The sequence below is a fragment of the Gymnogyps californianus genome, chromosome Z (assembly GCF_018139145.2).
Source record: "Gymnogyps californianus isolate 813 chromosome Z, ASM1813914v2, whole genome shotgun sequence".
Lineage (NCBI taxonomy): Eukaryota > Metazoa > Chordata > Aves > Accipitriformes > Cathartidae > Gymnogyps > Gymnogyps californianus.
This window is the reverse complement of record NC_059500.1, coordinates 59245310-59261893: the sequence shown is the minus strand read 5'-3', so window position 1 is coordinate 59261893 and position 16584 is coordinate 59245310. Positions and strand designations below refer to the sequence as shown.

The 16584-nt window shown below is 37.1% G+C and overlaps 1 protein-coding gene across 1 annotated transcript in view; it reads left to right on the top strand.

The window, feature by feature from the left end:
- The window catches only part of DMGDH (dimethylglycine dehydrogenase), a 45645-nt gene that overhangs the window by 24702 nt on the left and 4359 nt on the right, over positions 1-16584 (top strand). Inside the window, exons 9-14 of the mRNA XM_050913003.1 lie at positions 3-156; positions 1049-1214; positions 3761-3891; positions 5253-5470; positions 6383-6540; positions 7621-7680. Coding sequence (XP_050768960.1) covers positions 3-156; positions 1049-1214; positions 3761-3891; positions 5253-5470; positions 6383-6540; positions 7621-7680 — 887 coding nt within the window. The remainder of the gene's footprint in view (positions 1-2; positions 157-1048; positions 1215-3760; positions 3892-5252; positions 5471-6382; positions 6541-7620; positions 7681-16584) is intronic.

Here is a 16584-nt window from a genome sequence, read left to right as displayed (position 1 = left end):
AGTTGGTTACCCTAAAGAAGAAAGATTTGCTGGGAGACCAACAGAGAGAACCAGTGGGCTGTATGATTTGCTCAAGTCACAATGTTCAATGGGCTTTCATGCAGGATGGGAGCAACCTCATTGGTTCTACAAACCTGGAGATGAGACTGGATACAAGTAAATGAAATATTACTTTTTTTTCCTGATAAATTGTCATGATAGCAAGGGCAAGCTAAATTTCATGAGAAGCATACATTTATCATTCATTTCGGCTAAAGGTATTGATTAGGTAGATCTTCCATTCTTGTTTTTCCATAGATTAGAATCCATTTCATTCTGATAATGCAGACATTTCAGAACACATGTTGAGGTATCCTGTAACTCTTCTAGGTTTGGGGTATCAGGGAGCAGCCTAGCTCAAAGAAGAGATTAGAGAACAATTTGTTCATTATAAATTTGTATTTTTCTCCCTTTCTTATTATTTGATCAGCAGCACAGTATAATGTTTTCATGAAGAAGCTCATTCCTCTCCGTATAATTCTCAGGAAAGGAGAAGCCCAATCCTCCTTCCTTTTTTTTTTTTTCTTTTTCCCCTCTGTGCCTGCCCACCTGGTTACCTGCTTGCATCAGGGGGCATCCAGCAAATAAATATTTTCCACAGGGATACTGGAGTCCCAATCTAAATGAGGCTCATAAAGGAATAAAGAGACACACTTTGCTGTTCAGAAATAAAGCCTTTGACACCTTAAACTCAAATAAATGATTCAGCAACAAAGTATGCTGTAAATTTACACGACAGACTGCTACTTCTTCTAACATTTGAACAGTTCACAGTTTATTGTGTAAAATGGTTGATAAAATATCAACCCATATCTTTCTCTGTTGTTAAAGGATTTTAATAATTAAGCTGTGTTAGACCAAGGAGAAAATATTGGGCAAGCTACCTACAATTAGGAAAGTCTGTCTCTTTTGAATGATTATTAAACTGAAGAAACTGAAGACTACGTTTTGCTGAAAAGAGCACAAAATTTCCAAATTGTGTTTTATGTGTGTAAATGCTCTGTTTCAGACCCAGTTTTCGGCGCACAAATTGGTTTGACCCTGTGGGTCGTGAGTATAAACAGGTTATGGAAAAAGTCGGTGTGATTGACCTGTCACCATTTGGCAAGTTTAAAGTAAAAGGCACAGATTCTGTTAAGCTGCTGGATCATCTATTTGCAAATGTTGTTCCAAAGGTAAATGGGACAGTGATAATTGTTTTAATGTAGGATTTAGACAAACAAGATCTGTTTCAGAAATGGAAAATTAAGCATAATATTATTGCCCTATCTTTCAGATACCAAACACTCAGATCCTTTGGAGAAATTGCTGTGTCAGGAGATGTATTTCACTCAGTTAAGAGCAGAAACAGTGGAGTTTATACTAAAGCAGCCCCAAGTAGAAGTACCTTTTGGCACAGATCATAGAATGGTTGAGGTTGGAAGGGACCTCTGGAGGTCATCTTGTCCAACCCCCTGTTCAAGCAGGTCACCTGGAGCTCATTGCCTAGGACTATGTCCAGATGGCTTTTGAGTATCTCCAAGGATGGAGAGTCCACCAGCTGTCTGGGCAACCTGTTCCTGTGCTCAGCCACCTTTACAGTAAAAAAGTGTTTCCTTATGTTCAGACAGAACCTCCTGTGTTTCAAACCTTTGTCTAAAGAAGCCCAAGTGAATCTCACCTGGAATTCTTTTACAGTAGTAAATAGTAGAATAGCTTGGCGGCTGCCTGCCTAAAACTGTGCTGTACTGTGGCAGCTTGAGGCAGCAGAGCAGAGCAGTGGAACATGCTCTTGCCTGACCATAGCTGGATGTTGTATTCTTCCTGGGTGCCCAAGGGAACAGCTTTGTTGTTTTTTTTCCAAACGTGAGCCATGCTTGTTTTACACCCCTTCATACTGACTCTGCTTTACAGCTGGCTGCCTGGAGCAGGCAAGGTTGCAAATATTCAGGATATGCAGCTTTCAGCTCATGCCTGTCCTTCCTCCACAAGTGTGGCTGCACGCAGATCCTCAGAATATGATCCTGTTTTCAAAAATGGCATACTGTGACAAACTACCTCAGGTTTCTTATTCTTGGTCCTCAGTTTATGGTAGTGCTCCGTGAGTCCCTTTATCTTCCTGCTTTGTCAACCACTCTCATGTAGTGTCTTTAACTTCAGAGATACACCTCCAGCAAGCAGATTGTTCCTTTCAGAAGTGCCACAGACACAGGGTTGCTCATTTCAGCACAGAATTTCATTAAGTTTTTGCTGTAGGTGATGGTTTTAGCTGCTTCAGATACCAGAGGGAGGAAGCATAGGGAAACAGTGAGTACACTGAGACTTATGAAGGTAGATAACAACTTCTCAGAGGTCAGAGCCAACTGAATGGGAAGGCTGTACACAAGAATGGTATCCTATAGGTTTAGGAGAAAGAAGAACCTGAACTGCCATGTAGTCTTATTTTTTTACTGTGTTAATTTTGTGACAGCGATATAGATCAGAAGTTTGTCTTTCTAGCTTGGCGTAGAGGCAGGGTAACTGTGTCATCAGTGGGCATGGATAACACTTGCTGAATGTATTTATGTGGTAGAGGGAAAGCAAGTTTAAACAGGAAATTATGAGAACAAAGCGCGTGCTTTCTGTGGAGTTTAATCAGTGTTGCTAAGGGGGAAAAGAAAGCTAGATGGCAAAGTAGAACAAACAGTTTATGAGTCCACTTAAAAATCCAGAATTCACAACAATTGGTTACTTAAGCCATCTGATTTTTGGTACCATTCATGCTTGTCTGCATCATAAAATAATTCAGTCAGGTTACTGGAGATAAACCTGTATCACAACCAGGTTGAGTGTGACTAGCGTCAGATCCTGAAAGTTCAGCTATGTGCCTGTAATATGCCAGTAACTATATTAATGTGATATGACCTTGCAAAAGAATATTAGTATCTGCAATATTTTTCCTTTTTCCATTCATTGTCTGGAATCTGGGCTGATTGACGAGGTTCTTATGAAAGCAGAATGAAATAAGAGAGATGAAATTCTGCCTCTGGAACCAGACCAGCACAACAGCTATGGCACATTCATATTTCTGTTTCTATGGATGATATCTCTATGAACATGTATATGTTTTATGGTCACAGCTAAATAACTGTTATTTAAAATTTTGCCTCTAGAGATCACGTTTCTACACAGAACCTGATTCAAAGGTACAGAGATGTAAATTCATAGTCAGCAACTACATAAGATATAAAAGCGTACGTAAGTCAGGGCCACAAAAGCATAAGCCAACTCAGTATTTCTTTCTTTAAAGTAAGGGGCAAAGTATATGTTATCCTTTTGGGATCTGAAAGCATTATTCACGTGATTGAAAAAGAATATTTATTGCAATAACAGATGTAGAATTTTTTATTCTGATGATCAGAGGACAAACTAAAATTGATCGAATTTGCATTGAAAATGTGTTCTTAAATCGAATGTAGCTTAAGAACGCCTTGTCTAATATACAATTAACAAATATTTATAAAGGTCATGATTTATCTTATTTCAAAAATTTCACTTTTTTCTATAAAGAAAAATGTGAAGTTTCCACTGTAAAGCTTAAGCTTGGCAGATTGTGTATCTGTCCATTCCTATTATGGCATAGCAGAACAAACACAAAAAATTTGTTTTTTCAAGTGAAGACATATGTCCATATATTTCATAATGTTTAAGAATTCGAAAGTTTTATTTTGCATTCTTAATAATTGCAAATTTTACTCTGTAGGTGGGTTCCACGAATATAAGCCATATGTTAACACCAAAAGGAAAAGTTTATGCTGAGCTAACAGTCTCTCAACTGTATCCTGGAGAATTTATGCTTGTAACTGGCTCAGGGTCAGAACTCCATGATCTAAGGTTAGTTTATTTTTGATACAGTAAGTACATAGTGCTATAGTCACATTAGTAAAAAGGTTTCTATATTAAGTGCCAAATTCTTAATTATTACTCAACAAACCTTTCACTAAGTTCACTAGAATTCTACTTATTTATTGATTTTGGTTTCTTAGAAATTTGGTTGACTTGAGTCCTGAAGTATAAGCAGTTGCATATTGGATTATTGCTGATGTAAAAAGATGGAGAATTTACTGATAGTTATGTAATACACTTTACTGGAGGTAGTTCTTGTTTTGTTGTTGAACCTGTTTGTGTTTGGCATTGTATGATGGAACACAGCAGGGTTGTTCCTTTCTAGTGTTTTCTCTTACGCAAAAAAGAAAATTGGCTGTAAACATGGATGACCCCAGAGTCACTGGCCTGGCCAATACAGATGGGTAGTGCAGTCTTCCTGATACTGCGATAATGTCTTCTGCTTTGAGCTCTGGGGTTACAAAGTGAAACAACAGAAAGAAAGGAAGCAGAAGCAGTTGCAGGATGACTTCATTAAAATCCTTTTCATAGATGAGCATTGGAAGTGACATTTCTAGTGCTATTAGTGGCTGTACGTACATACTAAGAGAAAGAATTTTTCTTACTGGAGATTGCTGACAAATCAGTTATTCAAAATGAATCAACACATAAAAGACTGAAATTTGCTACCCCAGCCCGTGATGAATAATGTACTGTTTCATAACAGTCCCATGGGAATCAATAGGACCATTGGCACATTCAGGAACCAAATGGCAGAACCAGATCTAATGTATTTACTTCTACAGAATTTCTGCAGTCCTGTTTGGTACTCCCCTGTGCCTGAGATCTTTTAACAGTGCTTAACATAGTAGTACTTCATAAAATTTTTAAATATACTGATTTCATTTATTTTGTGAGCTTCCTGAAAGACAATGCGCAGCTGATGTTTTTGATTTAGAAATTTATTTGGGGATTTCTTATGCTCATTGTGTTTAATGCTTACTCTTTTTGTATGTTGACTTTTTATTAACACATTCTGGATCCAGAGGCAAATCTGTGTTCAGTCCTACGAGATCAGTTCTTTCTCTTATCTTGAAAATACTGTTCCACCCATTTAAATTCTCTCCTTTCCTGGCTGTATCCCAGATGCCTGTGTTCCCATACCAGTATCTCACCAGAAAACACTGTTTAACATCACTGATGGATTTGACTATCTAATGTAGCACACACTTCCATTGGTTTTGAGAAGGTGTGGGACTGGGAGCTGCTGGGAGGATGAACACTAACAAAAAGTTATTCCTTTTAAAATTTTATCTAAATCAGGTATTTTTCATAAAAAATTTAACATCAATGTTGTGTTTTACATGCAGATGGATAGAAGAGAAGGTAATGAGAGGTGGATACAAAGTTGAAATAGAAAACATGACAGATGAGATGGGAGTACTTGGTGTAGCGGGTCCATATTCACGACAGGTCCTCCAGAAGTTGACAAATGAGGATCTGAGTGAAGGTTCATTTAAGTTTCTCCAGTCTAGACATCTGAAACTTTCTGATATTGCTGTTACTGCCATTAGGATATCGTACACAGGTAAACAATAGAGAAAACAGACTCTTAAGGAAAGAGACAATGAATAAAATAATAAGTGTAAATAAAATTATGTTGAAAATAAATCTTATGTATTCATAAGCAACAGGTTCATTAAATTTTATATATAAATGTGTGAGGAAACACAGTACATTGATTTTCAAATGTGATATGGTCAGGGTCTGTGCTGAGTTTTCCAAGACCTTTTTCTCTAGAATACCCTATAGTGTAAATATTTATTTTACAGAACAAAAGGCCAGTTCTGATAACCTCTGTCGTATTTGCTGCAAAACCAACGTCAAGAATTGTTTATGGATTACTATATATTAGTGTTTGTCACATGCCTTGAAAATGTAACACTGTAATGCTAAGTATTTGTTTTTCCCAGTTACTTTTTATTTTTATTTCTTTTCGTGTCCATTTCTACTGCAATAGACTGAATTCAGAGCATTCTGAAGCAGCTGAAGTCCTTGTAGTTCATATTCTCTTTCTATTGTACTAAATGTGACACAATACACTCATTTTATGCTTATTTACACTCAGTTACATTTGCTGTTCACTTGCCAAGTCATCATCTGTTTATAATGCCCTTGAGCTTCATTTCTCATTGTGACTCCGTTACACGACTTCTTCTTATCTGTTATTCTGACTGCAACACCCTCCCCCCACCACCCCGATTTCAGTTAACAGTTTAGATTAGAATAATAGTACCGCTGCTTAAGATCTAGGGCATAAATCCTCTGGTGGTTCTTGCAGGGAATTAGACTTGCTATATGATAGCAGAATTGGCCCAGGAATGTGAATTAACACTTACAGCATTGATCCCCACTTTTTACCAAGGATAGGACTCTATTTATTAGGATTGTTTCATTGTTGAATCTGTTGATGAAACCGTTAATCTTGTTTGTATAACAGGTGAATTGGGCTGGGAGCTCTATCATAGAAAAGAAGATTCTGTAGCTCTTTACAGTGCCATCATGGAAGCTGGCCAAAAAGAGGGAATTGACAACTTTGGAACATATGCTCTGAATGCTTTAAGGCTGGAAAAGGGTTTCCGAGCCTGGGGGGCAGAGGTCAGGAAATATAACTTCTTTATTATTCTTTCTGTTTGTTTGTTTGGTTTGGTTTATTATTTCATTATGACTATATGGCTTTTAGTTAGAGTTAGCACAGAGAGTATTTGTTCCAGTTTCTCAATTTAGCATGAAAAGAAAATTTACCTTGAGCAGGAAAAGCTGCTATAATTCTGAACAGTGTGTTTTCTAAATAAAAATAACTAGTATACTCCATTGCACTGCTGGTAAAGAGACACTTATTTTGATTCACTGATGTTTTTCCCTCTCGTGTATAACAAAATTATGAGGGTTTTGCTGAGCTCTAGTGTCTTGAAATCAAAGGTTTGGCTGATAGATTCTGAAAATGTTTTATTTCTGTAATAACTGCATCATGAGAGGCCAATTATTCTTGCTTCATGATGTATTTGGAACTTTTTCATTCCCCATTAGCTTGTTTCTGCTGAATTTGCTCACTCACAATAAAGAACTACTCAGGTGGCTTAAAGAATTTGGGGAAAATCAGTATAATTTCTGCTTACCTGAAATTTTTCCTAATTCCTTTGGTAATGAAAGAACTCAAGAAAGTGAAATGGTGGGCATTTAGGGTCCTTTTTGTTTGCCCTGTGGTAATTATTTTCATTCTTGATTCAAAAGCTGCCTAACAAATCATTCCCCCTGCACCTAATGGGAAGGTGGTGAATAAAATTGGCTTTGTGTTTTATTTTCTTTTTCCAGCTAAGACATTCTGCTGTGTTGCAATTAATGTGCATACCTCAGTTATTCAGTCTTCTGCAGGTTCCATTCTGCTTTGACGAAAAATACTGTTTCTTACTGAAATGTGTGTTTACTTTGCATTTTGAAACTTAGATGAATGATTTACGTATCTATACTTTATATTAGGCATAACAGTAGATATTCTGTTGAAATGACATATTGGAAGCTTACAGTGTATTCAAATGGAAGTTGCACATATGCAACGTGGAAGACATTGACACAGGAGTAAATAGAAGGATGCATAGAATGAATAAATAAACCCCCCAACCCAAAGGCTATGATGGTCCATCATGTACAGATGGTGAATTTATATTTTTTTAACAGATGAACTGTGACACTAATCCCTTGGAAGCTGGACTGGAATACTTTGTAAAGCTAAACAAGGTATGTCTTATTATTTTCAAACTGTTCTATTATGTCCAAGGTTATTCCTTTAAGTGTTTGAAAAGAAAAATGTCATTATCTGTAAAATAAAATAGGTTTAGAAAATGAACCAAGCAACTATAAGAATAATTACTTCATAAGTACTGATTTGTTTAAAAAAATGTTTTGTATTTTTCCATGTTTCTTGCTAACAAATTTATACATTAGATCAGGAAGTTGCAAATACTGAATGTTGTCTACATGAAAAATAACTGATTTATTTTCATAGAGAAATTTGAGTCGTGCTTTTGTAAACATATAGTATCTGTATACAAGCTGAACAAGCCCGTTCATATTGTGAAAATGTTTTACCTGCTTATTCTTGTTAAAGGAGTTGTCTGTAGGATCATTTTCCCTGGCTACCATTCTAGTACAGCCAGTAAAGTACTAGTCTAGTACAGTACTGAAAAAACCAATAGATTTTTTAGAAGAACTGCTAACTGACAACTTAGATATAAGTCAAATATAAGTTAAATTAATGGTTAAAAAATTGATTAGTTGTTCATAGAATTTCTGAAGTGGTCCTCTGCTCATAACTTGTTCCTGCCTGATTTGAAGTTTAGAGAATGGAACTAGTTGAATTTAAATGTGCAGTAAAAATGAAAATATGTTATTCTATCTCCTTTTATTAGCATCCTCATTTTCGTATATTAATATTTTAGCAAATCAAACTCTGTTACAGTCTAATAGATACAGAAATTGCTTGTAATTCTCTTTTCCAGTCCAAGTGAATCCCAAACCACATGACCAAACTCTGTCAAGTTGAGGACCTTTCCATGAAACCTGGTGAAATAATTTCCTGTGCAGCTCTATTGCCATCTGTTCCTACCAGTTAGCCCATCAACTCAAACAGGAGTTGCCTGCACAGTGGATGTGAAGTTTCTAACGTAAAAAATCAGGTCCTAGACATTTCAAATTAGGTGCCGTAAATGAGGGGCTATTTCTGACTTAATCTTTTGCCTCAGTTTTTCATCTGTAAAATAAAGTGCCAACATTTTTACATAAGGGAGATCAAAAAGAAAAATTAATGTGTTTGAAACATTTCATCTTTACAATGATGTAATGTGATACAGGGACAAACTCTGTTCTTATGTTCCCATTATACCTGAAATGGTGATAAATCAGACAATAAATGACCCTTGATGGTTTTTGCCATGTTACTTGGAGGTGCTGTGGAACTGATGAATCCCAAACTTTAAGTTACAGCTCCAAATAAACAAGAAGTCTGAAACTTTGGGTAGGCAAGAATTAATGGAGGCATGTTAAACCTAAAAAGGTGTTTTTATCTGTATGAGACAATGTCACCAACCATAACAGGGAAAAGCCCAGGAAGATGCTTTTCCTCTCCAACTGTTGAACCTGTCTATAGATGTTAAAGTTCTTCAGCCTATGCAAGATTGAGGCAAGGTGCTCCCAGGGATGTAGTAGAGTTACAGCTGTCTCCATTGGGTAGTGTAATTTTGCCCTAATCAGAGTAAGTGATACATGCAAAGGAAATACAGAATCTTACAGAACAGGATTATGTTGTAGTTACTCATCTAGGACTTTCCCATCTTGAGGAGAGCGTTAGCAGTATTACAGGGGACTGCAATAAAAGAAGTTACTATTACTAGTTTTTCCTTCCACTTCCATTTGAATACATATGTTTGTTTTCTTTTTTTTTTCTTTTTTTTCTTTTTTAGTATAAGCAGGAAAGCAGCCATAAGCAGGGAAAGCTGTTGCTTGCCAAGATGGCCATGCAGAACATATGAAGGCACTAATGTGCATGAAGCGCTTGATTCTTTATTACTCCACACACTTCTCTGCATAGTTGAAATGCAGGGTTGGAACAGCTCTCTGGAGCAGATACTCACACTGTAGACGAATGGGCACGGAATGAATCTCCAGCATAGATGCAGGATGTCAGCCTAAAACATTTGCAAGTTTTGCTGAACTGATGTGAAAAAGGAAATAATCAATGTTTATTTATTGACTCCAATGAGGGCAATAGTGACTGTATGTTGACACTGCAGCGGCACATGAGCTAACTCAGATATTGGAAGCAGTCTAAACACTGTAGCATGAAGCGCAATGTGAGATTATTTACTCTGCTCCTTGGCAGTTTGGGGCTGTGAGTCCCAATTCCATGCCTCTGCTTTTGGTGTCCGTTTGGCATGGCATAGACCTCAGCATTCCTTACAGGCCACCGTCACTGAAGACAAGCAAAATACTCTGTTATCATCTGTTCCTATTGTTAAGGAAACTTCCTCCCAAAAAGGGCAAACGAGATAAAAACTACAAGCAACAGATACTTACATATTTCTTTTTGACATGTTGGTCTCTTGGGTTCCTGACAAGGATTATTCCTTTAAGCAGGTGCCCCCAGCTGGGGAAAATGCTGATTTCTGTGTAAATTAAAACCAAAATGCACTGTTCAGTTAATTACTAGAGCACTTCTTACTGTGCAACAAGCAGCTGAAATAGCTCACAAAAGGGGCAAAAAGACTTCAGCACAAGTGAATCTCGAGAGGTATGTCATGGAAAATGTAAACAGTTTCTAAACAGATTAAAGTGAATGAACAACCAAATGCCAGTGAAGGTAATGCAATCAAAAAGTATTTTAATTTCCACGAGAGGAGATTCAAATATCTGGAGAATAAATATGAAGATATGTAAATTCCCAATAAAATCCTGATATTTCTCTGTGTTTACAGAGTTTAGTGTGTGTGTCATCTTCAGGTACATACAGACTAGTAATTCTTTTGTGATGAGTAACAGGAAAAACTCTTAAAAGCTTAAGCTGACAATTTTTTTTTCCCTACAGTCTATTAAATTGAGGCATAACAAGAAGTAAACCTGTTTCCTCAGGATTTCTGTGGCAACTTTCATTTTACCAGTAAGGCTGAAGAGATGGTATTGTTCTAGGTGGTTTCCTCTAGACTCTGCTTGATACTCCGTTTTTCTCTAATGTTGGTGTTAGTTGCTTCCTTGCACAGATGAGCAGGATGGACTTTGATTAAACCAAAGTGGAGGGACAGTAACAGGATTAATTTCTAATTTAAAGTATACAATGTCTTCATAACTTTACAACAAAATCTGTCTGGATTAGGGGTGGGATTTTTTTTAATACTTGTTGTCTTTCTTTTGGTTGTTCAATTACATTTATTAAGTTACATAAGTTGTTAGATAGCCTCATCTCATGAATAAGGACTCTGCTACTAAATGTTCGACAGAGTCCTAATGGTCTTTGTGGCAGGAAATTCACAGAATATCTTTAAAGAAGAAAAAGTTGCAATTCTTTTTGCTCCACATCCCAGAATATTGTTTTAGTTCTGCTGCACATTTGCACTTCCTCAGGTTCAAGTGGTCAAAGATACAGTGTATCACCTCTGAATGCTTTTTATTTTTCAAAATCCTGGTTTAAACTTAATGGATTTTTCAGATACTATCATAGAAAAAGATAAGCAATCACCAGATGTTAATTTACTCCAAACCTTTGTTCTGTGGCAGAATCAACTACATCTGTGTTTATCTTGCCATATGTGTAAAAATTTCACATGTGAAATTACAAAGACCTCTCAGTCCTGAAGATCGCACAGTTTCCTTGGGCAGCCTGTTCTAGTGATTCACTATCCTTATGTTAGAAAATGTTTTGTTGCTACACTTTAAACTTATCACTGATTATTATGTTCACTATGGACATACAGAAAAAAATACTTCCTTACTTCGGAAGCTGACTGTGTCTTCAAAACATGCATCTTAGCATGCATCTTTTTGGTCTTCTGAAACGGTTGATTATTTTTAGCTAATTCAGTATTCTTAAAACAGCCTGTTTTTCTCCTGAGCGTAATGGACCAGAAGTCCCAATAAAACCTCCGCGTCAATTTGAGTAGGTCACAGAAATGAACATGTGAATCCAATAGTGCCAACAGTCATCAAGAGCGTACAGCTACAAAAGTCCGTAGTTAACTGTTTGTAGGGTTGTGACTTGTTTTGCTATATCCAAGACTGCCATCTCCTGGTCACACCCTCTGCAGCAACACCTCACTGCGATTTGGGAAGGGAATGCGGTAGATGATGGAAACCCTTTGGGACTCTGCTCTAGTGCGCCCTTCCAGGCCGGGATCTGAGTGCTTAGCTAAGATTTGGTGTTTGTTTCCACTAGGAGGAAATACCGTTATCAGAGGCAGTCTTTCTTTGTTGCAGCCCTCCTTATTTACTGGGGCGGTTTCTTTGTTCTCCATTCCAAGCTTCTTTCCAGATTTTACGATACCCAGAATATCTCACTTTTTCTTAGGTCTACTCTACTAGCTTTTTTTTTTTTTAACCTTCTCCTTTGTTTCCTGCTCCTTTCCCTGTCTGCCTATCACTATTTGTGTCTCATCTCCACCAACCCTATTCAGTGACTGCCTGAATTCTGATGTCAAAAAATGCCTCTTAGACTACAAGTCCTACCTCTTTTTCTCACTTTGGCATTTGGTGGCTTTTACTATTGCACCTATTAGACACATGAGCATTTAATTGCTTTGTTATTCGTTATGAATAGAGGTTGTGTCATGCCCAGCAGCTTCACACAGATGGGTGAATGACAAGATACAGTCCTTCAGTATTGACCTAACCTCCAACATAACTGTTCATAAGTTGTTTTTTCACGGGAAATTAGGATGAGCGGTTCTAAGGCTGTTCCTCCACCCTTTTATTCCTTTGGTAGCAGGTTTAAACTTACAGTTTCATGCCCTCCTCTTCCTAGTCATTTGTTTCCCTCCTGGCCACTCTGCCAGAATTGCCCCATTGTGTTACAATGGTCTAAGGTGATATGTCCTGATTTATTAAAACACAAAACAATAAATCTTTTTAGGGAAAAGGCTTTTTCTTGTCATTTCACAGGTGCAGTTTGGTGAAAGAACACCAAAAAAGCTTCAACTGGCACAACTGCAGAAAGCATGCCCTCCAAAAAGGGACCACTAGCGGAATTGTTAGTCCTGCCATGGGCCTCCAGGGCTCTGGCCACAAACACGACCCAGCACTAGGTGAAGAGAGAGGGTGGGGAAAGTGGCAGAAAAGATATACGTGGTGGCTCTGGGTCTCTGCAGCATTGCAGCGTACGTAGTCATTTGTATCATCATCCATGTAATATACTGCTGTTCTGATCTGGTAACACCGTACGCTTTCAGAAACATGGAGGCAAGGAGTGAGTAGGGGCAACCAGAAAAAGAACCACTTGTAGCCGTTTGCTTATGTTTTCCACTTCTTAATTATTTGTTGGGTTTTTTCCTTTTCTTTTTTTTCTCCTTAAACAATCACTGACTTTAAAATGGGAGCTGTGTTTGCGGGACCATAGCAAATGATTCATTTTAATCTTCTTACTTCTAAAATCCAGTATAGAGCAGGCTTAGTGGGTGGAATGGCTGGCACTTGCTGTCCAGGTCTACTGGGAGCAGTGCTCCAACTTGATGCTGGACGGGCTGACCTTCAAGAGTTTCTGTAACTCCCCCTTATTGCCATTGTCCGCCCCTCCTTCACTTCTCCAACTTGCATCCCTCATGTTCTGAGAGGAATGACTACAGTAGTGATCACTGACCCCACTCCATAATCTGGCACACGGCTGTGTTTTGTGCCAGCTCTACTCCACACAAGAAAGGGAGAAGGAGGGAGAAAAAAGAGCACAGACTTTACTGAAGGAGGGATAAGGAGCCTGGGGGAAAGCAGAGGGATCTGAAAAAGGATGGAGTGATGGAAGGGTACTAGGTATTTGAGAGGTGGGAAGGGTCATTTTTTTCCCTCTCTCTTTCAATATCCATTTATTATGCCTGTAACATATTTATTCAGTGTACTTTTCCACCTAAATCCTGTCCCTATTCAAATTAAAGTTTAGGAGTGGAACCATCTTTTCTGGTTACTTCATTTGATGTCCAGAGGGTCATAAAACAGAGGATTTAGTCCATAGATTTATACAGAGTATGAAACACATTGGAAGGAATCTGCAATGATTTTGTTATCTGTGTAAAATGCACATCTAGGTCACTCCCAGTGTGTTTGTTGGGCTATGTAAAGCAATAAGGACCCACTAAGCTAGGAATTTTGAGCCAAAATAATTCAATAATTCATCAGTTGTTTGTATCATATAAATTTCTTAGAGCTGGCTGTTTGCATACAGGAAGGGCTTAGGTAGATGGACTGAAAGATGCAGTGATGCAGGTGCCATACGTACTGACTGGCCACATCTCCCTTAGAAAACTGTTTTGTGCAGTGTAAACTGTGGCTTTGGTTTGCTACAGAAAAAGAAACTTGTCAAGTATTTGCTGCCTGTGGAGGAAAATGATCTTCAGTGATCACCCTGGTAAGGGGGATATCATTTGGAGTGTTACCCTGAAATTATTCAAGAGCATCCAACTAAGAATAATTAATTTCAAAATATTGCATTGATGCTGTCTCCAGTGTGTGTAACATGATGGTTATATCAGATCGCAGCAGCTGTTGGTGCTGCCTTACTCAGTTGGGTGGCTTTGTGTACATAAATTGGCTGTATGCCCACAGTCATAAGTAGCATACCAAATAAATGACAACATATCATTATTAAGAGATTTGCATATCTTTGCTGTCAGTTATTGTTGAATGGATATGACATTTTTCTTCCTAGATACCTAGACTTTATTCTGCTAAACTACACAATCTAAAAAAAAAAAATTTGAAAGTTTTATAGATAATTTCTATTCCTTTGCTTCCCTTAAGCCACAAAAGATTTTTACAGAGGATTAGAATTAGGATTTGTATGCCATTAAAAGCCAAGCACACCTGAAACACAGTAAGTTAAACTTTTCAGGGTACATCACTGTGCCTAAAAAATCACCTCATTGGTTACTGTCTCCTGAACTCTTAAAAAAAAAAATTGTTTTTCTCTTGTGCTAGCAAACACATGGTAACTTACACAAGGTAAAAGCCTGATGAGGAGAAGGGCAACGCAAATATATATGTCTGATATGTTAATAGATGAGATAATCAATGGGCTCCCTTTAGCTATATGCTATTTTAAAAACTTAACTGATTTGTCTATGTGATATGATTTTCCATTATAATCTGTGTGTTAGGTAACACAAGTAAAAAGCATAACCCATCTTTTTGTTTTTATCTGGTGAACTGCACTCAAAGAATATGAAGCTAAGCAGTAGATATTGTCTTTATCTTGTATCTAAGAAGTGGTTTTATTTCATGTGAAAAACATTACATCTGCCAAACCTTAATGCTTTGGGAGCTCATGCCAAGATAATGGAAAGTCTTCTGTATTTTAGGCTTAGCTTATTAGGACTGTACTTACTCTAAAAGTTTTACATTGTTACTACATGGCAAGTGATTATTTTTTTAAAACTAAGAGACAATAAGAGCAGCTTGAAATTTGATATTTGTTTGAGGTTGGAGTTGTTTAGGGTTTTCCTTTGCTTCTGTTCTTTTTCTTCTGGTTTTGGGGTTCTTTTAATACTCATTTATTGAATTATACTGTTTTGAATGGGATTTTTTTCTTGTGTTATATTTAGTGTGACAAGATAAAACAAATAGAAGCAATACCCAAACTGACTGTTTTTCTCCTAGAAACAGGAAGCAGTTGTTACCAAGAATAGCCAGACTGAGGTTGAATGAATCAGTTTCCAAAACACTGTTTTGATCGGAATGCACGACCTTGTGCACACACACTCATAAATCAAAAATGAATAATGGTGGAAATGTTAGTGTACAATTGACATGGATACCCAAGAACTGTAAAACAAAAAGACTGAACTAGTCAGATTCATGTGGTTAGAATTTATTAAGAAGTTGCTTTAAATGTTTAAAAAATATATATATACACATATTTTTTGCAGTTGTACATTATATATACACATATATTTTCACACATTTTTATCCATGCTCATATAGTGTTCATATATGTATGTGTGTTTATGTATGTACATATACATATATATACACACATTTTTGCAGAGAGTGTGTGTGTACACATATATATATTTTTATATTTGTGTATATTTTGCAGAGTTTGAATTCTAGGTTACCTCTTGGTTATTTTTCCAAGCCATGATTCTAAAAAGACAAGAATATTCTTAACCTTCAAGGAACATAAAATAACAAAGATCAAACCCATTACATGAAATCCCCCAAATCCATCTCCAGTTAGCATAAGAACTAGGTAGTGGTTTATTCCAGGTGGCCAAAAGCCTGGCCCAGTTAAAATTAATTGGGTAAGGATTTAATGTTTTATCTGTAACCAATAGGCAAAAAATGATCCAGAGATACATAGATTCTAAAGCCTGCTAGCTGCTTGCTCTAATGGTTTCCATGTCTAAAAGGTAATTAAGAAATGGAAGTCAAAATTATTTTTGCTGTCAACCTCAAGGTTCCAGTAATTAGTATATTAACAGGAGTTAACTGTCATCTATACAGTTAATCTGCAAGTGACCCATTAAAGCAGTACACATCTGTTACCAGGTTATACTCAAGGCTCTGATTATGATTGCTGCATTAACCTTTATGGAAACAGTTTTTCCATTTCTAAATGAGGAATTCATAGATGTAAAAATTAACCAGAAATCTTGAATTAAAAAAACCCACAACAACCCCAAACATGAAAATAGTAAATGTTTTATAAGACTTTCATCTCTCTCTGCATCTATGCACTTACAAGTATCTGAATACACCAGAAAAAAGGAGCCGTGCTCTTTGTATAGCAGTAGCTACATCAGTGCTGTGTGATACGACATTCCCAAAGTCACTGATTACAATTCTTCTGCAAAACTTGATGGTGACTCAACTGAGGAAAAGGGCACAGTAGAAGAATGCTGTCGGAAGCTGGTTCTGAGAGAGTCCTCTCTGTTGGCAGTCTTTTATTACTAAGAG